Raw genomic sequence first — 25,763 nt, forward strand, 5'->3', positions numbered from 1 at the left:
AATGAATGTAAATGCAACTGTAATTTGTATAAGTGTATATGTAATTTTGTAAAGGGTGTAAGAAATTCGATGCGTTGTTTCAACTACTTTTCAGACGACTTGCGGAAAGTGCCAACAATTCGAATGCAGCTTCTAGTTGGGAAAGTCAATAATTACAATACAAATTGCTGTGTTACAGCAAACCAAAGTCATAAATATATACGTATATATAGATATATGTATATCGCATGGTCATATTTGCGACTGAATATACTATGTATATTAGGGTTGTGGTGGTGGAGAAGGGGGGGAGAGGAGGACTGCATAGGTTTGTGGTGGGCTATAAAACGTGAGTTTTATTTCAATCTGCCGCCTCCAGGTTAAATATATGGCCCTATCAACAAAACGCTGCGCAACACGAAGCTATTGCTATTGCTATCGATCTGTGACCCACCAGCGATTCCATTCCATTCGCATTCGATCCGATTCGATTCGATTAGATAAGGACACACACATGGAGGCACGGCCGATGGAGGAGAACACCCGCTACGGCCACCCGTATAGGGCCTATCATCATTTAGCATTGCATCTATCCATCCATCCATCCATCCATCCGAATGTTTGTCCGTCAAGCCATTGTCGCTTGTCCACACATCTATCGATCTATAAAGAGGCACTAAATCAACAACAACAATAACAACAACTACTACAACAACAACAACAACAAGAAGAACAACAACAACAGCAGCAGCAAGCGCTCGATGTGAAGTAAGAGCTATAAATAATTTATTTATAGCTTTCGGTGGTGGAATATTGCCACCACACAGAGGTTATAGTAATCGTGACAGGCAGCTCTCCGCGCTCCTCTCCCCTCTCTCCGCATTCCACCTTTCTCGCTTCACGACGGGTGCATTCTGCGCTGTGGTGTGTAGGAAGCGGGCAAAATGTGTGGGTGGAAAGAGAGAGAGAGAGAGAGAGAGAGAGAGAGAGAGAGAGAGGAGGGGGGGAAGAGGGGCAAACGGGGCAATCAGTACGCTGTTTGCTGATTGCACTGCCGTTGGTTGCCCGGTCGAGGTTTGGAGGCTCTCTCCCAGCACCGAAAATTGCTTTGATAAGCGATTGTAAGCGCTGATAACTGATAGGCATGTTATTATTAAGGGCTATTAAAATTCTGATTGAAAATTCATGTCAAAAATATATTTTATTGCCGTTGTAAAACTTCATTTTCAACCTTTATTACATGCCACGGTTGGACCCATTTTTGTTCCACAGACCTACGACCATGCATACAAGTATACTCGTAAGTAGTTAGATAGCACTATTTTTTTTTATATATATATATACTTACATACTAGGATACTTGTATGTAGATATGGTCGTGTGTACATTGTTATTAAATCTAAGTGTGCATGTTTTGGATTAGTAATTCACAATTGATAAGTTCGCTCCTCACTCAAGCTATTTTGTGTCTCCCTTCTATGGCCATACTTTGAGGCTGAATCGCTGGACTCCCATTTCTGGCACTGCCTTTGCAAATGCATATATACGGACGGCCGGACAGACGAACGGTCAGCCTAGATCAATTTCTCTCCTCATGCTATGCTATTCTTAGAATAGTTGAATATGCAAAATAGTTTAAGTATAAAACTAATCAAACAATCCTAATAAATATATATATTCTTAAAGACTAATAAAAATAATAAAAAAGTTAAATTAATAATACGAAATTAACCTAATATTAAGCTTGATATAATTAAAATTGTAATGACTAGCGTAATAATTTAAAAGTAATCTGTTACTTGTAACGGTACGATAAGGCTAATAAATAAATAAATAAATAAATAAAGAAAAGAATATACTTTATACTTTACACAAACCTAATATACCTAATAATATTTTATCCGACGGGTACACAGGGTATACAAATCAGGGACTGTAATCATTATTAATGTTATTAAAAAATGCCAAAATAATGATTATTTTTTAAATTTTATTCATTCACTAAAATTTTAATAATTATTTTTGAGTGTCATTTTAAATATTAACCAATAATTATTATTTTTGAGTAAAAAAATAACACTTAGAAAGCAATGAATTTGCTTTGAGTTTTATTTTTTTGATCAAAATTAAGACTCCACCTGCAATTTGAACTTTTTCTTAAGGATTAAGGACAAAATTTATATATACCCTTAATGAGTGAGTCAAGGCGGAAATTTTTCAATAATTCATTTTCAATTTAAGGAAACCTGTATAGACCTCGATTTCTCAAAGTTACTATAAAATAACAAAATAATCATTATTTGCAGTCCCTGATAAAAGTAATATTCAAAAGACAAAACATCTGGCTTTTATATATTGAGAATTGTAACTGTCTGAAATATTTTTCTTTATATGATAACTAAGAATAATAGTGATTATGTATTGTTTGCCTTATAAAGTAATAAATAACAATACTACGAAATATTTCATTATTATATTTCAATAAAAGCACTTACTTCATTTAGATTTATTTATTTTGTGCGCATGCAAGGCAAGCCAATAAAAACGATCTATGACCTTATCTTTATCTGCTTCATAGCTCTTCGAAGCCCCTCACTGTTCCCTAAACTAACAGCATTATGCCAGAATGGCTGTAAGCCTGCTTTTGTTTAATTTTCCATCAGAAACATTTTTATTTATTTATTGTGGCATTTGGTCAGTCACTACAAAAATTTTTTATCCACAAATAATGCAGGACCATAAGTTATGAGCGAAATAATCTTTAAAAATATTAATTAATAAAGAAACAATTTTTGATACAAAAACTTTCTTTATAGTAGAGTAGTGATTGGATCAGACAGATTCAATTAATGCTGATTATTAATATACAAATAATTTCTGATCTTAAAGAATAAATGGTTATGGTGGAAAGCAAATAGAATGAAACTATTTAGTTGACAATATGCTCATAGAAAATTAAAAACTTTCATCAGAAATGAACTCTTGAAGTTCTTTTTAATTTATAACTACCCATAGCAGCCCATAGGTCCGTTTTGTGGAGGGTTAGATTTATAAGTGAATGCATAATAATAGCTAGAAATGTAAAACCGTGGCAATTACATATTTGCTAGATGGTACCCAAAATTTGAGTCGGATAATTATATATATTCTGTTAAACAATAGTTTTGTTATCGCAAATAAATACAAGTACAAGAGCTAATACTTGATTAGAGCAAGACAGACTCCACAAATAATATATATATATTCCTAACCAGTATGATGAGAAGAACTGATAGAGCCGGGACACTTTATAAAAATTCGCCATGTGCATTTTTTTAGAATGATCGCGATCTAATTTTCGATCGTGACGAACACCTTGATCAATTATTGTTTTAGTTTTGGGGCTAATCGGAACATACCCTTAATAACTTAAGTCCCAGAACCATAATTGCTTTATTTCAGGTTAACTTAAGATCAAAATTTTTCATTAATTATTAATTAATTTTAATTTCAACATTAAAATACACAAACAAGTAAATGTTTAAAACTTGTCAGCGGTTGTTTTGATTTTATTTGCATTAGCAAATGGGAAAGAATCTTTCCTTAGATCAAGAAATCGATTTTGAAAAAAGTTATTCGAATCGCTGCTCAACATACTTGTATTTGAAATCTTAATACAATTCCTGAGTTTGTGTTAAAATGCTTTCGATTACACCTTCATTTCGTTGCTCTATTGTGGTTCTCTTTGTTATGTGAATCACGAATATTCCACGCTAAAAATATCAGACTTGAGCTACAGATTTTCTGTGGTAGTGCTGTTTGAAATGGGGAATTGGGATTGTGGGAACTGTTTTCTTTGGAGGGGCGGGCAGTTCCTCCTCATGTGCTGTGAAAACTTCTTCTAAGCTTTTGCTGCACATAAATTACAAAATTTTGACATGCATCTAATTTTGAGGAGCTGATGCATTTAATTGCGACATGCGGCATTAAACTGGGAGGAGTACAAATACCACTCGAGCATTATTTTAAATGCTTCTAAACGTTGACCTCGAAACGAGACGCCGCTATTGCGTCTCCGTCGTCGAGGGTTCCAGCACATGTTGTCGCATTGTCTCCGAAATTATGACAAATATTTACAAACACAAAAGAGCTAATGTTCCCATTTCAACAGGCACATAAATACTCATAAGTGTTATGAGCTCCCGCCAGTTTTTGTCACAGATTTTTAGCATTTCTTTTTTCGAGCCCCACTTCCAAGTGTCGGAAAATTATTTGTGTCAGTCTGCGGACTGAGCGCCATGTGCAACATATGACAACGATTTGAGAAATTAAACTCTAGATTTAGTATGGGGCCTGAATATTTGTAAGACGGGCCGTCGAGTTCTGGCAGAGTTCTGCTTCCCCCATTCCTCCACAAATCTGGCTGCGAAGTTGGAGTGTGTAGTATGTAGGAGTGGTGCGAACTTATTTTAATGTCAGGGGTCTGGTCATGGCTGGTCATGCTCTGTAAAGGTGGCTTAAACACTAACTGAGAGCTTTATTCCTGGAACTACTCTATTTTAAAAACTATAGGCGGAAATTAATTCCTTATTTACCTACGATGGTGTTTAGAAATGATAGTTTCTTGAACTCTAATTTTTTATTAATATGGTTCACAACTTCAAAAATTGAAATACTATTTGTATTTGTATTTTAAACCAATAATATGTACAGAAGAAGCAAACGAATTGAAATAAAAATTATTCTTGATTATGTCGGTATTAGGAAATTTACATAGCTTGTTTTTTTTTTTTTTTTAATATGGTTCACAACTTCAATTCAGTCATCATTTTCCATTTAAACCAATAAAGAAGAAGCAAACGAATTTAAATAAAAATTATTCTTGATTATTAGGAAATTTTCATAGCTTGCGGTAAATGGATAAATAAAGTTAAGTTTTTCTATTTTATTCATAAAAACCTTTATGCACATTATTATAATACAGATCTAAAACTTTTTATAATAACCTCTATCTATTAGAATTATTGCTAATTTAAAATGTCTGCATTTGTTTGTTTTTAAATTGTTACTATTTTTATTTTATTTAGTACATCAACAATAAAATAAAATATATTTTAACATTTTATATATATTAAAAGAAAAAATAAAATGATGATATAACTTTATATTATTTGAAAAAAATTTTTATTAATGGGCGCTATTTTGGGGTTGAAACTCTCGAGTTTGGAATTCAGGCAAAACTATGATTTATACTCGATTAGCACAATTATAGCATTCTTCATTAAAATAACCATTTGATCACTGCCCCACCACATTTCCCTTTCACTTTTATTTAATTTTCCAATAATAATAAAATAGTATTGAATCGATAAAGAGTCAGAGGTCACCTGAATAGCATCGAATAGCAATCAAAAAAATTATTGCTAGCTGTATTTTTTAAATACAAATACATTTTTTTCGCTTCATGTTCTGCCCAAGAAAGGGGCAATAAGCTCAAATATTTTATGACTGACGCTGCTTTGCGCCAAATAAGTATTGTATTCAGTTAGGAAACAAGAGTTGAAGGAAGTATCTACTTTGCGAACCTGTCGATGGGATTCTCTTACCGTTTTCCGGTTCACAGCAGTGTCTATTAGGAGAAAAAACCTTCACTGACTGTCTTAATTCTTTTAAAAAGATAGGCCAGCAGGACATAGAGGTCAACTACATTGCAAACGTGGAAGGGAATTACCGCAAACATCCCTCCTGATAAGGATGAAATCATTACGCCTCTTCAAGCACCTCAGGCTGCTGAGACAACTGTCTGGTAGGCAGAATCGCTGCTAGACTTGGCATTCCATTTAATGATTTGTGCAGAAGCTCTAAAGGTTGGACAAGAAAAGCGTAGAAGACCTTCTCTATTATTTCAACATAGCCTAAAATTAGCATTTATAAATATTATTCTGATATAAGAGTGTTCAAACAATGACAATTTGACCGTAAGATGTGAAATGATTGTACCAGAAATTCCTTCCCTTTCAGTTTCACATTTACTTTCTATATAAATACTATAGTCTATATATAGAAATGTATGTAAAGGTGCCTTTAAATTAAGTGGATTTTAGAATGTTTTCCATAAACATGAATACAGTGAAAACTCTCTTGGCCGCACACTCACGGTCGGCCAATTCTTGTCCGCCCAAGGGGAGTGTCCGCTTAAGGGGATATTTAAATACTTTACACACGGATCGAAAGTTTTAGCAAAAGTCCGCCGAAGAGAGCGCCCAGATATCCTGTTTTACACGGTTTTGATTTAACTCGGTTTGAAAATTAAAAATTGTATACATACAAGTATATGGTTGCAAGAAGACAGAAATGGGATATGTTTGATTGAGTTAGGAATTCTGTCAATAAAAAGGCTTGCAAAATCAAGTACAAGTAGTACTTAACAAATGAGATTTCCATTTTTTCATATGTAAAGATTCGTAAAGATTTTTAAATCGGTGACTCAACCTAGTCGAACACTCAACAACATGATATTAATAGAAATAAATTGCTATAAAGCATTACCTGATGCATGGTTGAGAAGGTAATGGGAACAAATGAATTGTGGGAAGATCAAATGCATATATGTAAGTCAAGAAGCGCCAGTCAAGTGAAATATTAACAAAACCACCAACACTTGAGTATCCAGGAGAAAAGGAAATTCCACTTGAAATTAAAAAGGGGACGCACTGCGCAATGCCACGCGTGGCTATTGACGACCACCCAAAAAAAAAAAAAAGAAGAAATAAACCAAAGACAAACATACACACACACGCACTGGCAAGACGTTCAAGCAACCCCCCACCCTTCTGCAGACGCATTGATTTGAACGAATCAAAGCGGTATGCGCACTAAAAATACCAACAACAATGCCAACAACAACACTAGGAGCAAGCACAGTTACACAGCTACAGAGATTAAGCGTGACGAGCTGGAAATTTGTGGGCGTGCCCAAAAATCAACAGGCTGGCAACAAAGGGTGTGCTAGACAAAGACAGCGCACCGTTTGGGTGTACGCGCCGAAAAGAGATAGTGTGAGGAAGTGTGTGAATAGTTGCAATGGTGGTGCGATAACTGTTCCAATGTGTTTCATTGCCACAACGTTTCATGCTTCCAGTCAAGACAATTGCTGCTTCCAATTGGAACGCACGGCTGTGTGATTTGTCTCGCTCGCTCCCATGCAACAATTGGGCGTGGTGGTGGGTGTTTGTTATCAGTTCAGCCCGGAAAGAGCGCCCAGTGTGGTCGTCACTGCCGCTAGCTCAGTGACAGTCTCAGTCGCTGTGCTTCGAAGCGTGCGGACAGACACAGGCGCAGTTGCGCTCGCTGAATTTTTTCGTGTGTGCGTGTGTTAGTGTTACAAAAAAAAAAAACTTAAGCCACAAAGTGTACAATTTTACCGAAATACAAAATAAAAAGAAAAACAGCAAAAAAAGTGTGAGAACTCTCTCTCTCTCTATCTCTCTTCAAGTCTCTCACAGCTTCATGCTGCTGACGTTGACGCTGACGCTGACACCGAGACCGTCGCCGCCGCCGTCAGCGTCGCTGCCCTGTTGGCCAAACTTGATTTCTTCCAATCTAGGCTGGGAAAAATCGAAATCGCAACAATTGGAATAGTCGGGATTCGCGTGTTCCGATTAACAGAGGCGCCACCCTCGACTTGTGTCGCAAAGTCAAGTGCAGCCGCAATAGCAGTAGCAGTATTAGTAGCAGAGGCAGCAGCAGCAGCAGCGTCCACAGCACTCGCAGTCTCAATCAAGAGCCAGATTCACTCTCGGCCAGCGTCGCTGCCTTGCCTTCCATTTTGCCAACGCAACGGCACTGATTAACTTTTACAGTTAGTCCGTTCGATGACGCCGTGCACTCAAGTTATGCTCACTTGTTCGAGAGGCGCGCGAGTGTTCGCACTATAGTCCATACCCAAAAAAAAGAAGAAGAAGCAAACAAAAGCCAAAGAAAAAAAAATTACTAAATCACTGTAAAACAAATCGTCTTCTGCAATCGCGCGTGTAATCGCAACCAATGCCGTCGTCAATAGCAACAACAACATTCCAGCTCGTGTTTTAAAAAGTGTCATTGCTTAACCAAAAAAAAAAAAAAATAAAAATCACAAACTCAAACATCGCCATTTTGAAAATCATGGACGTTGCCAAAATGCAAGCGCCTGGCCAACATTTAATGCCGCCGGCAGCGCCACCCACCCAGCAGTTGCATCTGCCCATCGACTACAGTTTGGGAAACTTTAAGCCAGCCATAGCGGCCGATTTCCCCGGCCCCTTCGTCAGCACCCCGTCGTCGTCGTCCCTGCAGGTGCGCGATCTCAGTGCACTGACCACCATGGCCGCCACGATTCCATCGCCCACTCAACTGCTGCATCAACGTATGCAGCAGGCCCAAATAACTGTCGATGGACACCAGGAACAACAACAACAACAGCAGCAACAACAGCAGCAACAGCTGCCGACGGCACCAACATCCCCGCACGAATACGCGCCCATGTCCGCCTTCAAGGCAGTGCTCCCCAAGAAACGCAATGCCGACGGTAAGTTTGAAATGTGTTTTGTGGAACCGTGTGATTGATTGCGAAATTGTGTTTGATTGAAAAATATTGTAATCCTTTTTGCAATAAAAATAGGCCTTCAAAAATGTTCTATACAGAAAAGAAAGAAAGCCCTACCTGTATAAAGCTAATCGGACGTATACGTAATATGCGAGTGACTTTAAAATGTTTGACAAAAAAGTAAACTCTCCCCTATTTTATATGAATAATACGTAATAGGGACAAAAACTAAACTCTCCTCATTTATTTATTTACATTGTATATGAATAATATGTAATGGGAACAAAAAGTAAACTCTCCTCATTTATTTTAAAAAATTTTTATTATGAAAAATATGTAATGGGAACAAAAAGTAGCCTCTCCTCAATTATTTATTCATATTTTATAAGAATAATACGTAATAGGGACAAAAACTAAACTCTCCTCATATATTTATTTACATTTTATATGAATAATATGTAATGGGAACAAAATTTAAGCTCTCCTCATTTATTTATTCATATTTTATAAGAATAATAAATGATGGGAGATAATGCAATTATGCTCCGCATTGTCTTTATTACACTAAATATTTATTAATTTCTTGTTAATCATTATTAAAAATGTATAAAGAGTGTCTTCAAAAAAATCAGAGTTCATTTAGGATTTAATACTTTGTTTTATAATGTTTGGGAAGCAATTAATAATATTAAAAATGTATCAATGAATGCACATATTTTGAGGCCTTCTTAGATTTTTCATGAAGCACTTGTTTAATATTCGATTAAAATTATTGAAAACATTTTTTATGCAAGTATGTATTAAAAAAAAGAGCTTTCTTCAGAGATTTCCTTTTCCCACAATGAATAACATAAACATAATTACTTTTTACACAATTTCTGGTTTAGTTACTTTTTTATTGAATATAACTCGAACTGAATGGCAGTGAAATTTTAATTTAGAATATTAATTGCAAAAAGTGTTACGCATGGGGTGTAGATTTTAAATGTTGACTTAACAGTAGCTTAAAAATTCGATTGTACAAAATAATACATAATTTCTGTCTATATTCACTATCGAATGTGTAAAATTTTATTCTGTTATATTTTGTGGAAAAAGTAACTTTTTAAACTTCCTGAACTGAATTACTAATAGAGGATTTTTTCTCTGCATGTCCCATATTTATTTTCTAATTGCAAATTCTTCCTCAACTTGAAAACATCAACATAAAACAATGTCCAATAAGTTTCTCAATGAACTTTTCATTTAACATTTGTATAGATATAGATTTATATATGCTTATTTATATATATTTATATATACTTGTACATATGTAAGTATGCTCCTTCACTTTTTACAATCCAAGCATTTTCATATTTGTGCCCCCACCTGAGCGGAGCTGGCGACAAAGTGATTCTGTTGTTGGCGTATTCCCATGTTAATTAAAAAACAAGATAAAAAAAACCACACACACACAGATACACACAGATACATACAGCAGCTACAATAAGCGACAAGCAACGAGCAGCGTGTCACGACTGGGAAATGAAAGAAAATGTAAAAAATTATTTGAATAATGTGTGATTTTAAAATATTGCAATTGCCGGTGGACAACAGTCGACCGACAGTGTCAGTTTAATTGAAAAAAATCCAAGCTCGATTTCCTCGTGTGTGTGTGTGTGCGTGTATGGGAGAGTTGAAAAAATAAACAACAGATATAAGTAAGTAACGCGAACGCAAATATTCATTATTCCGTTTGTCGTTATGTGTGTGTGAAAGGGTATGTGTGTGTGTGTGTGGAAATGCAAATCTCCCGTGCGGACATGGCGGACAAGTGGATATTGGGATTGAAAAATCCATACCGAACCACAGGATGCGCTGCCAAAAAGCGCGCTCGCACACACAATGATAAAAAAAAAAGAAAGAAAACAGAACAGACAGAACACGGACAAACTTGTAGATACGGATACGTTGTTGATATGTAAGTATCGGGAGCATAGCCATATGAATGGATAGACAGATGTGAGTGCGTATCAGTGTGTCTGTGTTGTGTGTGTGTTGGCAGGCGCCGTTGTCGTCGCCATCACAGCTGAATTTCAAATTTGAACATTGAATGGATGTATGAACTGGCCTGTCTGCCAACTATACAGTGGCAGTCACTTGAATAGTTACACCAGCACAAAGCCAAGCAAAACAACACATGATTTAAGCATGAATCATCAAATTTATGCATTTTTTAGCACGGTTTTCATATACTGGAGTCTCAATAGTTTGATAATATTGATCAACATACATTGTTTTAGATCCCCAAATACTTTCCATTATATACGTCTTTTTTATTTTGGTGATTTGATTTTCAAAACTGCAGATATTTATGTATTTACCATATAAAATATTTGGCCATTAATATCGCCATTATTAATACCAACAATTAAAAAGCGTGCTAAACTTTTTAAAAAACCCTTATTTCTACTCTCATTTTTATATGCTTAGTGCTCTCTTGATCATCATCTTCCATCCCATAAGGTATATCCATATATTCTTTCTTCAATATAACGGAAAACTGATGTTATTCAATAACTACAGTTAATTTCGTGAATAAGGAAACTTTCTCGGCTTGCACTTAATACTATTGTCAAAGCAAAGTATAGTTTGAATACAGGTTTGAAATTAATTTCATATTTTGTTATCAAAATGTAATAACCCTAATTATTATATTAAATAATTTAAGCATTTTAAGAATCACAGACTTGTTAGTTGCCCACTCAATTATTTGTACACCTAATTCTGTTTGTACGCGGTAGATTGGTTCCAGAAACAACGACATTTATCATATGCAAAAATAGTTCATTGGTTCCTTATCTCTAAAGAAAGGTATATGCAATTTTTAATTTTCAATGCAGAATTAGGTGTAATTGAGAGTTAGAATGCCTTATTTATTCCGGTTGTATCAAAAACTGTTAGGAAAATGCAAATAAGGTTAAACATTGCAGCTAAGTGGCTTCATTAAAATGATTTACTTTCGCAAACTTCAAAAATTAGAAAATCTGTGACTATTGTGTAAATCTATTTGTTCGCTTTAAGAATAGGTTTACATTGAATGCATTGTTTAATAATTTTGTTTCAGTTTCAGGGGAGCTAGGTTTTTTAAATGAAATTAGTAAGATATAAATGCAATTTAAGTAATGAATTTAACTAAAAATCTTTTAGTTGGGAATTGAATTTCTGTTAAATGTTGCAGCTAAGTGGCTTCAAAAATTCGAAAATCTGTGACTATTGTGTAAATCTATTTGTTCGCTTTAAGAATAGGTTTACATTGAATGCATTGTTTAATAATTTTGTTTCAGTTTTAGGGGAACTATGCAATGCAATTTAAATGATAGGTTTTAATGGTGGAACTTAACTAAAAATCTATCTTTTGTTAATTTAATTTCTGTTTTATGAGAAATATAGCCATTGTTTATATGAAAAAGTTCTCTAATGTCTGGCTATAAGTCCCATTCCGCTTCAGAGTAGTTATACTTGTATATACGCAAGAGTTAGGTTCAAAGTGCTTGAATTTGTGTATAAACATATAGTATTGGTAATATATATCTGCAATATTTCTGTGCTAGAACTAGGTAATGGACTGGAATGCGCTCCGCACGTCTGAAAGCATGTATTCCTCTGCATCTATTCAGCTGTCCGCTGCTGTATGACCATATGGTGTGTGTGTGTGTGTGTGTGGCTGTGTGTGTCAGTGTACCTCAACGCTGGCGACCAAACCCTGAAATTCATAGATACACCACAGCAGCACACTCACTCACACGGAGTGAGCGACAAGCGGATTTCATTTACCGGCATTACATGCATCCAACGGATACGATTTTAGCCCTGTGGCTTGTGCCGGGGCGCAGAAATGGATACGAGATATACACTCCCCACACACACACACACACACACACTCGTACACACAGACACACACACTCACACTTTTATGCATGCGCTGAATTTTCAATTCCGTTTGCCGCGACACGCTCTTTGCTCTTTTGCTCCACTTTATTCACTCGTTCGCTTTACACTTGCTCTATGTGTGTGTGTGTGTGTGCGGTTTTTTTGCCGCTTTTCCGTTTTCCGCTTTCATGTTTTCTTTTTGTGCTCGTCGCTTTTGGCAAAAATGATTTTCGCCCTGTTTGTTGAAATATTTTGGTAAAATATTGGTGACCCACCATGTTTCTCCTGTTTTTCTCCACCCCCTCTCTCTCCTTCGCCATCACCTTCCTCCTGTCACTTGTCTCGCTTTGTTGCTCTCGCACAGTTCGCCATTTCAGCATGGATTTCATTTTGTCCAGTTGCTTTCACACACACACACACACACATGCACACACAAACAGATGGAAATATGGCCGAAAATCTCATCGGCTTAAACGGAAATGTGATTACATTCGCAGTAATATTTCCTGCTCTATTATTTTGCGCGAATTGCTGCCTTCTCTCTCTCTTTCTCTCTCCCTCTCTGCCATTCTGATGAGTTTCTCTGGCCTAATCCTCAATTTTTCTCAAACAAATGTGTTATGTTTCATATTTATATGTGCTTACTACTTTCATGTTCAAAGGGTTCCTTATCTGAGCTCTATAAATGGTATTGTTCTGTAATTATATAGTTGCTTTATATATGTATAGACGATGGTCATGCGGGACTTACCCGACCTAACATGTAAAACCCACATAAATTGATGGAAAATTATAGAAGTATTTCTTTCTCTATAGAATCCCCATTTATTTATTTATGCCAACAAACATTGACTGTCGACATAGGAGGAAAATATATAAAAATTATAGAAAATCATCTTCTAAGCTAGAAAAGCCTATAAAAGAGAAATCTAATCAAATTACAATAATATCTAATTAACGCCTCCGACCCCAGCGATGTTCTATAGCTCAAAAAAAGTCCAATTCTTCTTAATACCTAGCTATATATAGTACAGCAGACTCTTTCTCTGTATTCTTTGAATATCTTTTTGTTGATAATAGCCATCTTTTCATGTTTGGAAATCTGACGAATAGGATGCACAAGGAACCAATATATATACCTATTTACATTATTCATTTATTTTGTATTTCTGTTTTTTTTAATTAATCATCTCTCTAATACTTTCATCTTCTTTTGGTTGTTTCTTGGTACATTTCTAGTCAATATTTCAAATATCTGAATATAAACTTTTATATATTTTGTAAGCCTATTGCTTAATACAATTTAATCGAATTTTAATATAATGCTAGTTCCTTGAACGATCTCCACTTGACTCAGAATTGTTATAAAATTATTTCAGTTGACCTTAATCTTTTGAGATGTGTAGAGAGAATAGGTTTTTTTTTAAAGAAAAATAAGTCTTACAGGTTTTACACGGTCTTTTTTTACACGATTTGGATATAACACGGTTTGAAAATTAAAAATTGCATATATATTTCTTTAGAGATAAGGAACCAATCACCTATTTTTGCCTATGATCAATGTATTTTTTTACACAACAAATCTACCGTGTAAAAACAGAATTGGGTTTAATTTCATAAAAGCGAAACGATTCTACGACTCCCATTTAATTCATCAAGAAACTAGCCAGCCGTAGCAGTGTTTCGCGTTTCGCACATCTCGAGATATTTACAGCTGCTTAGTCATATAGTGCTCTTAATTATGACACAACCTTACGATAAGAGAGGTCACAACATTTCCGTCTCGATTTCCTATTAACGAAAAGTTCGCTCCCACCCAGTGCCTACAGTTCGGATCATCTTTAATGCTAGGAGCGCTCAATTATTATTAAATTAATAGTAATTTTTGCCGTTGCTGGCATTGGCGTTGGTGGTTTTCTAATAAGTAGGTGCACATCTAATGCCGAGAGAGAAGAATTTGGACAGACACCCCCATGAACCGAGTGAGTCACGTATTAACTTAAATTAAAAATTGCCCACGCTGAGAGCGCCGACTAAACGTCGCCCCAGATCACGGGGTTAACAGTGGCGACAAAAACAAATTCATCAAGCATCAAGCTAGATGTACATGGGCATGAATCAATGCTCAGTTTATAGTTATATTGTTCAGTTGCATATTGAAGCTATGATATCAGTTGTTAAATCACGACTCATCACTCATGGGGCTGTCAGAAATGAAATTCTTTGCTCCATTGAGTCATTCGATGGGCTTGGACCTTGGCCCACACATAAATTACACTTTGTACTTGGGTGGACGGCCAATAAATACAAGTATATAGCATTAGAGTTAGCTTTATAAATTAATATAGTCATATTTTCGAACAAGTTTAAATCACACCCGACAATTCGGTTCAATTAAAAGCAATCCAAATAACCCATGGCATAAATAAATCGCTTGACAAACCGTTTGTAGTCAAGAGTCTAATCAGTGGCTCACCTGTTTATGGGTGGAGGGTATCTGGAAGATTTATACAATTGTTTGGCAACGAACTCAAGGGGGATTATAAATAACGCTGCATTCCACACAAAATTAGAGGCAATAACTGTTTGCAATTTAAAATAACTTTGTAGTTTGGGTTAATCCTTAAATCTAATGCGACAACTTTCCAGCACCGTTCATCAAAGTTTTAGAAAATAATTTTTTTAAAGTGATCCAGCATTGACTTTTTTAATGCTTTATAATTTAATAAAAGTGTAAGGATATTGTTTTTAGAGATAACTTGCTAGAACAGTTGTTAAGACTAATAACAGATTGCCAAATAAGCTTTCTACTTTCCAGTTAGTCTAAGACTAATGAACATTTTATTTCCCTGATTTAGAAGTGTTGGAATTGTAAACATTCCAGAACTGTTCTTAAAACTAATAACAGATGTTCCAGCATTGCCAAAGAAGCTTCCTACTTTCCAGTTAGTCTAAGACGAAGGAAAATTTCATTTCCCTGACTTAGAAGTGTTGGAATTGTAAACATTCCAGAACTGTTCTTAAAACTAATAACAGATGTTCCAGCATTGCCAAAGAAGCTTCCTACTTTCCAGTTAGTCTAACACTAATGAACATTTCATTTCCCTGACTTAGAAGTGTTGGAATTGTAAACATCATTTCGTGGTTTCTTGATAGGCCTTTTTATTTCTTTTATTTATTTCATATTTTCATATTTAACTTCAATACGAGCATTTTAACGTTTTCGAATATTGAATAATAAATCATTGGTCTTTTCAGCACTCTTAAATCTACTTCTGTTATTTGTAAAGCAAGTTTATTTCTAAAGAGTTTGAAAAATTTGATGAAAATCAATAATTTATTTTAATATAGTAATGAACTCCCCCGTTGGTAGTGCATTTGGGAGCCGAGACTGTCTGATTCTCAATTTCCTCATACGAATTATTGATCAATAAGAAATTGTCGCAACGAAAATCAGAGCCATATTTATGAAATATTTACGACACACGTCGTAATCATTGGCAACTCATCGAATTTGCGCTCAACGCCTGTCATATATTTTTCAACTTCTCACAAGTAGACGAAAATTGGGCGTTGTAAATCTATAAAGATACCAAAAGGCAACCAACAACAACAACAATAAAGGCAAAGGCAACAAGAATAATACGAACAACACGCCACAAGCACCCACTTTGTTGTTGCCACACAACAAACCAAGTAGATACGAGCTTGTCTCGTGTATCTACAAGATACTCGTGCACATGTGTGTGTGTGTGTGTGTGTGGACATATGTATTACTAGACACACCGCACACGCGTTATGATTTACGACCCGAGGTAAATACGTAACGACATCTAAACATGTCAATATCCTCGTCCGTTGTAAAGTTGAAAGAGTAAAGGTATCGTAAAACAGGCGACCGACCGATAAGTAAGAAATGCGGAAATATATAAACATGGCTCGCATTCAAAAGTAGATCAATTTATCAATTTATGGTTCCGGATAGTGTTTGCCACAGAAAAGTCAATTTGAAATTGAAAAAATACCCTTTAAGAACAACAACCCAACAGAGATTTAACACGTTCCCCATTATCTGGAACTGGTTTAGGAATCAAGTGCAAGTAGGGCCTGAAGGTCACTTTGTTACCTCGTTATCGCACACAGCCTTGTTTTGCACTGATTGTCTTATATAGAAATATTAACAATAGTTAACATCAAGACTGAGTTTATCGCACATCCATAATGTTCCATAAAAGCTACCAGCTTGATATCGTATCGATTGCCAATATCATTACAGTCAGCAGACCTTTTAAAATTAAAATATGAGCCATTCGAAACTATTTTATTTATTGGCCCAAGTAGAACCAAACTAAACGAGTAGTAAAGATAGTAATTGAAAGCTGAAGCTTTATTTTCTAGATACTAGGGTGAAGGCATAGGCTTCTAAAAGCAGCTTCTTCAGAGAATGAGAATATAAAAGAAATGATATGGTTTTGTCCTCCAGAGCTAATAGAAGTTCGACAGGCAAGAAGATTGTACATATTTGAAGAATTATATACAAAATTATTAACAATTATGTGATTATAGGTAGGTTTTCTACAATAATTAAACATTCTAAAATTACTTTTTAAATAACTCCATAATTTGTTTAAAAAATGTTTGATGAATTGTGTTTAAATGTAGGTTTTCTACAATAATAAATAGTTTTGGGTCTTACTTCTAAAATTACTTTTTAAATAATTCTATAATTTGTTTAAAAAATGTTTGATGAATTGTGTTTAAATGTAGGTTTTCTACAATAATAAATAGTTTTGGGTCTTACTTCTAAAATTACTTTTTTAATAATACTATAATTTGTTTTTTAAATATTTGATGAATTGTGTTTAAAGGTAGTTTTCTAAAATAATAAATAGTTTTTGGTCTTACATCTAAAATTACTTTTTAAATAATACTATAATTTGTTTTTTAAATATTTGATGAATTGTGTTTAAAGGTAGTTTTCTAAAATAATAAATAGTTTTGGGTCTTACATCTAAAATTACTTTTTAAATAATACTATAATTTGTTTTTTAAATATTTGATGAATTGTGTTTAAAGGTAGGTTTTCTAAAATAATAAATAGTTTTGGGTCTTACTTCTAAAATTACTTTTTAAATAATACTATAATTTGTTTTTTAAATATTTGATGAATTGTGTTTAAAGGTAGGTTTTCTAAAATAATAAATAGTTTTAGGTCTTACTTCTAAAATTACTTTTTAAATTATTCTAGAATTTTTGTAAAGTTTTTTTTTCAATTTTAATCTGCAATCTCACGATGACAAACCTAGATATAGTCAGAATTCTTCAAGAACGAATATGATTAAACACGTTTTTTTGTATGCAGCTAGAAACAAAAATCTATATCCAAATATTGCCTAAAGCTCTAGGGAATCAATAATTGGAATGCAAATGAAAATGGTCATTGCAAATAATTGTCCGGCTAGACAGATATTATTGTTCTTTTTATCATCAGTTGTTATTGCGATTATATGTATATTATCATTATTGATTCACTTGGGCCTTTTATCGTAACATTATATAGCGAAAAAATCACAAAAATATTTGAACAAATATAGAAGCTTCTACTCATACATATCGGCCAATCGACAAGTTATGCCAGACAGCCGAAGGTGTCATAAAACCCAGACATGCTCGTATCTGAAGAATCGAGCTCGATGCGAACACTGTTTATTTGTCCGACCGCTGAAATGAAATGCAAAGCAAAAGAAATCATAAAACGTGGCTAGGAAAGAGCTGAATTATGGAGCAGTAGGAGAACAAATTTGGACAAACGGACGGACAGACGGACGGATAGACGATCGTGCTGGTGGGCAGTTGGAAAGTGAAAACGTGCTGCGGCTGCCAGCGACCACCAATTAAATGTCATTTATCAGTCAGAGAGTCTAAAGTTTAGATAGCCTTCTGATTTATTGCTAACGCGATAAGCGCTGGCAGAAAGGGTGAGCGTTGGAGTGAGGACTGGAGGCGCAAGGGGTCCGTCCATTAGGGCTCTGGCATTGCTTCCTTTCTATTTACTGTGGACTATTGATTGATTTCCAGTGTGAAAATAAATACGAGCACTGTAATTGCGTTGCTTATTTGCAATGCATTTCAAAGCCCACCGACAACTTGGTCGTCTCTGCTGATATCGCAATATATGCCCATCCATATGTACATTGTTGTGGCATATTTGGATTCGCAATCCTCCTGTAATGCCCAACTGGAGTGCAGCTTTAAGTGGAGCTTAGCGCGCTCTCTCTCCCTTCATTCTACGGCTCTATTGCCGCTCCATTGGGGCTTCAGTTCGTCCGTAAATCTGCGAAATCTGTATAGATTTGTAAATCAAGCGGCCATAAGTGCGACAACTGACCAAATCATGGCCTAATCTAACGGCCACGTTTTATGACACGACGGCCACTGCCATATCAAGTCGCCCCTATATTATTTATATTGCTCTTGTTGTTGGTCTCGACTCTGTTTTACTTTCATATTTGCCGAAAGCTATTTTTTAATATAATGAGCCATATTTGCGTTGTTGCCTACAACAACTACCGTTATTCCTTTGCGATCGATCGATAAACAGGCATATTAAATCCAATAACAACACTACGTCTATACATATACTAAGTACACTTTGTGGCATGCCGTCATTTTATTGACTTCTAATCCAAACACTGCTATAAATTATGCATAGATTGAATATTGTTTTCATAGGAAACCAGAGAGAATGCTACAGTCGAGCAAGCACGCCAGTTCAATACCCTGTATTCGAACAAATTTCAGCTGTTTGATGATCTAATTAAATCAATTTTCTACTAACTTAAGCTGGCAGATTGGTAGCGGAATACTGGTTTAATAAATTGACAATATTTTTATAATAAAAAAATAAATAAAAATTAAATCAAATCTATATCGATTTCTGCTGTAATGCTGGTTAAGAAAATGTAAATCACACTTTATGGAGTTGGATATGCTTCCTTCTGTCTAATATACATATAAACTTCGCCTTTCGGGTAAAGGGTATACAAATATCGTACATGACTGGGCCACCTGTGCATAAATATGGATGGAGAGCCAACACCCTAATGGACATTTCAATAGGGAGTATTATTTAGAACGTTTAAACAATACAAAAGTCAAGGAGTGGGGATAACTGCTGATAAATGAAAATATATATATAAAGGATTGATAAATTAAAAACAATTAAATATATAAAACATTTTTTCTATTTAATATTTACGAAAAAAGGATTGGGGATAACTGTTGATAAAAGAAAATATATATATAAAGGATGGATAATTTAAATTTTAAATTTAAATTAAATATATAAAGGATTTTGTCTATTTAATATTTACAAAAAAAAGGATTGGGGATAACTGCTGATAAATGAAAATAGATATATAAAGTATTGATAAATTAAAAACAAATTAATTTTTAAAGAAATTTTTTTATTTAATATTTACGAAAAAAGGATTGGGGATAACTGCTGATAAAAGTAAATAGATATATAAAGGATTGATAATTTAAGAACAAATAAATACTATATAAAGGATTTTGTCTATATACCCAATACCCAGCGAAGGGAGGGACCCAGCGAATGCAGTAAAGATTTAGAAGATGTTGCACATTATTCGAAGAGAGGAAATAAATAAGAAATCTCATTTTTGAATTAAACCTTTTTGTCACATCTCCTATTTGAGCTCTGAAGATCAGATATTATTTACTGAGATATTAGAACAGGCTTAGCTTAATTGTATTCAGTATGCAGTGCAATCAGTTGTTAAGCAATTCAGCTCAAAAATAATAATCTATTGAATTACTTGTGTTGCTGGTTTCACAGATAGGCTTAGGCTCGCTAATATTAGGTATTTTCAGAAATTAAACATAATTTTCAATTATAAACATTAGCCGAGCGGCCACAGGCACAGTCGCACAGTCGAAATGTAAAACAATTAACGCCTTCAATAACACTCCGACACGGCCCTCCTCCTGGCAAACAGTAATGGCAGGAAACAATGATAATCCTGCCATAAGCAGTACCGATTTCCTGAACGGCCAGGGGAGGAGGAGAGGGGGAGAATCATAAACAGGATAACAATGATTTCAATTACCATGCAGTGTCGAATAATTATTTTACCTTTTTGTATTGTGTGCGCTACTGGCCGAAAATTTTGTGAACAAGTGCGTGGAGTGCGTGAATATTGCTCCCGGGCGGATAAAAACAGATGAACATGCCACGCACTGCAGTGGCAAAAGGACACGGGCCTAGGGGTGAAGGACGCTGCAATGGCTGGGGCGGCGTCTATGTCTAATGTGCACAAATTTATGACTTTGCTACCATCGTCGATGATTGTGACTGTGTTTGAGAGGGTCGTTGAACAGCGCACAGTGGAAAATGTGGAATTTCCACTGCACTAAATTGGAAGAAATTGGTTCTGAGCATAAACAAAAAAACCATCTTAAATAAAGAAGGGAAAGATTTAAATGTGGGATGAAAGAAAGAAGATGAAATTGCCAAGCAAAAAACCAGCTTCGGGACCATCGAAATAGACTTGCGCAGAATTTAACTCGGCATGCTAGCCATACACGACTCTGGCGAAGATTATTGTAATTAATAACTATAAATAACTATATTAGATTAAGATTTGACTAGTTATCTCAAGTCTCCGAGAGAGAAGATTCGATAAATAAAGAAAACTATCAAAAAAAAAAAAAAATATATAAAAAATAAATAAATAAATGAATAAAATAAAATAAATAAAATAAATAAAATAAATAAAATAAATACAATAAATAAATAAAATAATAAATAAACAAAAATAAATAAATCAACTAAATAAATAAATAAAATAAATCCTCCTCCCATAAATCCCATACATAAATCATCACATACCTACTCCACATAATCCACTAATCCACTAATACAATAATCAATACACTACAACTCACCTACATACCACATCCTCAACTCCCTAACTCACATCCCTCCATAAAATCCCTCAACTCCCCTCCCTAATCCTACTCCCCACCATCCCTAAATCCTGCAGAATGCTCATAATTAAAAAATTAAATCCCCCTACCTACCTAATAATAAATAATACTAACATTCATAATTAAATAAATAAATAAAAAAATAATAAAATAAATAACTCCACAAAGCTCTACAAAATAGCTCCTTTTGTAGTTTGTTGGCAGATGCTCAATAAAAATTCCATTCCCTTTTCAAAATTGGTGTTTTAAGTCATTTATGAATTTTTCCATTTGTTCGGCAATTTTTTGTTTGCGTTTACTTCGTATTTCCAATTATTACTTAGTGATTACTTCAGAGTCAGACGATAGAATGCATTTTAAATGCATTTAAAAAACGATTGTCATAGACCGAAAACCTAGTGAGAAAGTGAGTCTTAAGAATATAAGAATGTGATTTAAAATAAATATTAATCACATTAAAATCGCCTTGAAAATGCTATTATATTTTGTAAAATCTGCGTAAGTTCGTTTAAGATAGTGCTGGAAACGGCCCAATACATTCCATCTCTACTGAATTTATTCCAATTTGTTTAAAATAAAAGCTAAATACTATTTTAAGTGCATAACTTTTTATTTTAATCACAACATTAATTAATGCAGAACTTTTTATTTTAATCATAGCTATTAATAAAGTCGGTTATAGTTTGAGAAATTTCGGTAATTTCATTTAAAAAAGTATTAGTAGAAGGATGGCACACTATATTCCATTCCCACTTTAATTATTCCAATTCGGTTTTTAGATTCCGTCGATTTAAGGCTTGACTTCTCCCAAATGTTTCGTTTCCTTAAATAATAAGATTTTTGTTCATTTAATGAAGACATGATTTAATTGTTTAAATTTTATAAAACAAAATTTACTAAAAGCCAATGATAATTACAATAATATTTCAAACTATTGAAATATTATCAATTAGATTGTTTATTGTTTGGTTAAAAAATAGATTTAAATCAGTTAAGTTAAGAACTCCTCATTTTTATAAAATAAAATTTACAAAAAGCCAATAATAATTATATTAATATTCCAAACAATTGAAATAAGTTTAAAAACTCGATTTAGATCTCAGAAATACAGAAACGTCAGATTTCGACTTTAAGTTGGGAACTCCTCATTTTTATAAAACAAAATTTACTAAAAGCCAATGATAATTACAATAATATTCCAAACAATTGAAATATTATCAATTAGATAGCTTTAAGTTTAAAACCTCGATTTAGATCTCAGAAATACAGAAACGTCAGATTTCGACTTTAAGTTAAGACGAAGACTTGTCCACAATTGTGGTTGAAAATTTTCTTAAATCGTCCCACTGTGCTGTGGGCGTTTTGTTGCTGTTGTTGTTGTTGCTGCCGCTGCTCCTGGGCATTGTGCGTGTCGCCTGTTTAGTTTGTTTGCCCAGCAGCAGCTAGTTGCCACCCAAGCCGAATAATTTGCCACCCTGCGGGCGGATCGGGCAGATGCTTAAGCTCATTATTATCATTTAAACAAGTCCCGGTACGTGGGTCGCCGGAGCTTGCCACTTGTCTGCCTATTCTTGGGGTTGCTTGCCACGCAGTTGCCAGCAATTTTCTGCGTTAAACGTTTCCAATTTTATATCTTACACAATATATATATATACAAGTATATTCGCACAAGGCCCCCTTCCTGCTATATGTATGTACAAGTATATACGTAAAATGCCAGTATGTGTTGAAAAACATTTGGCCCTCTCCGGCAAACTGCGTCGGTGGTTGCATTTGATTTTGATTCGTTTGCTGACTGGTATTTCGAGCATTGGATTCGGATTTGGTTTGGGTTTGCGTTTGGTGTGGACAGCGCGGAAAGGCTCTCGGGACAATTGTGTGCATAATTAGAGTGAAAGGGTTCCGGACTGGGGGTTGATGCAGCATCCAATGTAATGCGATGATTAAAATTTGACTTTTTTTCGATGCCAACAAATATCCTTTACACTCGTTTGATATACTTTTTTTTCCTACAATACTAAGTATTTACCGGAAAGTCGTAAAGGGTTGAATTTGCTGTAATCACATTTTAGGTAGTTTTAAAAAAATACATAAATCGATTGCAATGATCTTTATTGAATTAAGATTGAATGGTTATGTAATTGTCTGTAGTTTAATAAATGTCCTGAGAATATTCTCAGTACTATATAGTAATGAATTAAAGTCTTTAAATGAGGATATGCTACAAATAATTCTGTTTTAACGCGGTTTGAAAAATAAACATTGTATATATGATTTCTCAAATTCATTCCATTTAGCCGATTCAAAATAAAACACAAAATAAATAAATTAAAACACAAACAGCTAAGAGACAGCTAAAACCATTCTTATGTGGATCGCTATACATATTATAAATGTGATTTAATAAAATAAACATAAATTATTGCTTTTTCACTGATTTTTAATAGATTTTAGAGATAAGGAACCAATCACCTATTTTTGTCGTTTTTACACGGTTTTTCTGGAATCAATCTACCGTGTAAAAACAGAATGAGGTGTATATTGATTCCAATTGCCAAATGTTTATTATTACTCCAGTTGTTGAAAATGTATTTTTCCACGAAAATCTAAACAAAAACGGATGCTTAAGATCTTTCAAAATTATAATATTTTTACATCTCACTTTTCGATTTTTTGGTTTGAGATTCAAATTCCTAGGTCGATTTTTTTAATTAAGGACCATTTATGTTCTAAGAAGAACCAGTTGTTCTAATTACTGAGAAGATATTTCAATTGACAACATTAGATATAAGCCAGACATAACATTACTTTAATGAGATCTCACTTTTCGGTTTTTTGATTTGAGATTCAGATTCCTTGTTCCATTTCTTTAATTCAAGACTATTTATTTCGTAAGAAGAACCAGCTGTTCTAGGATAGAAACTACAATATTTACTATTTTCGAGCGACATTACTGAGAAGATATTTCAATTGACAACATTAGATATAAGCCAGACTTATCAGTACTTTAATGAGATCACGTTTGCGATTTGGGCTTTATTTAAATTAAGATTTCAACGACGAGTAACATATTATTTATAGGCTTTTCAAAAAAATCGGAAACAGCACCTGCTATACAATCCGTTTTGCCGATTTGTAAGCTAGTTATATATAACAGAAATAAACATAGATACATATGTTTATTCATTCAGGCATAAATGTGAAGAAACGAAAAAGAAAGGAACAATAGCTACATTTTCTTTTCTATGTAGAGTTTAATATATCGTTGCAAATCAGTATTTTCGATTGTCTCTGTTGGCTTAGGACGCAATGCTTTGCCAATCCATGTACAGCCGAGCGCTTCCGCTTATTTCCATAAACTCAAGCACTTAAAAGGAAAACCAAAAATTCGAAAAAACCTACTAAGCGTACAAAAACAAGAGTAACAACAACAACAACAACAAGAACAGCAACATCAACAACAGACGGGCAATAAAAACACTTGACACTCTGTCAGGCTTTCCCTCCATTTATCATGCCACAGAAATAAGAAAACAGTTTCTCACATCATTGTCATCGTCAGTGGCGGCGACGCATCTGCATCTGTATCTGTTGGATGTGGTCTTGTAACTAAAGTGCGTACAGCACATACTATGTATGTACATACACGAGTACTTGTATATACATACATACATTAATATGTAAGTGTGAGTGTGTCTGCGCGAGTTTGTTTATATTTATTTGGCTTTGCGTTTGCCGCCTCACTGACTAGCCGGGAATCAAAGCCGCAGCACAGAATGGCATCAGCCCGCCCCCTTTAGCCTCAAAATCCCGGATACAGCCTCCTTTTCCCCTCTCCTTTGGCTCGACAACTTTTATCTGCGTAACGAATTAGAATGTTGTCAAATTGTTATTCTTTTGTTGCGACGCGTATTCATTCATTCGATTCGCCTTCGTCCGTCTCTCCCCCTCTCCGCTCACCCCCTTGACCGTGTTCCATACCCCTTTCCTGTCTGTATTTCGCGCCTGCGTCTCACGTACTATACTGCTATACTATACTATATAATGCGAATATATCGTGGTTGTCGACGAGTCGACCGACTCGTATCGGTGGACGACATCGTCTGCTTTGTGTGTTTTCTGTTTTGTCATGCTCCATTTAGCCGAGTGTGGACCGAACAGATGTTCTATTTAAACGCGCATTATTATTATTCTATTTCGGTTTGTAAGGACACCGAAACGTGCCTGTGCACCACACAAAATTCTCGTGAATGTTTTGAAAGAGTGGAAATGAATTCACTTTACTTTCTGTACCCGAAAA

At 34.7% G+C, this 25,763-nt stretch overlaps 1 protein-coding gene across 1 annotated transcript in view; it reads left to right on the plus strand.

The window, feature by feature from the left end:
* Positions 1–8,036: 8,036 nt before the first annotated feature.
* The window catches only part of LOC115626048 (zinc finger protein sens), a gene marked incomplete at its 3' end in the record, with an annotated part of 32,338 nt that continues 14,611 nt past the window's right edge, over positions 8,037–25,763 (plus strand). Inside the window, exon 1 of the mRNA XM_030521300.1 lies at positions 8,037–8,524. Within this exon, the coding sequence (XP_030377160.1) occupies positions 8,122–8,524 (403 nt within the window). The remainder of the gene's footprint in view (positions 8,525–25,763) is intronic.

This window comes from Scaptodrosophila lebanonensis, unplaced genomic scaffold (assembly GCF_003285725.1).
Source record: "Scaptodrosophila lebanonensis strain 11010-0011.00,11010-0021.00 unplaced genomic scaffold, SlebRS2 tig00000080-arrow-pilon, whole genome shotgun sequence".
Classification (NCBI taxonomy): Eukaryota; Metazoa; Arthropoda; class Insecta; order Diptera; family Drosophilidae; genus Scaptodrosophila; species Scaptodrosophila lebanonensis.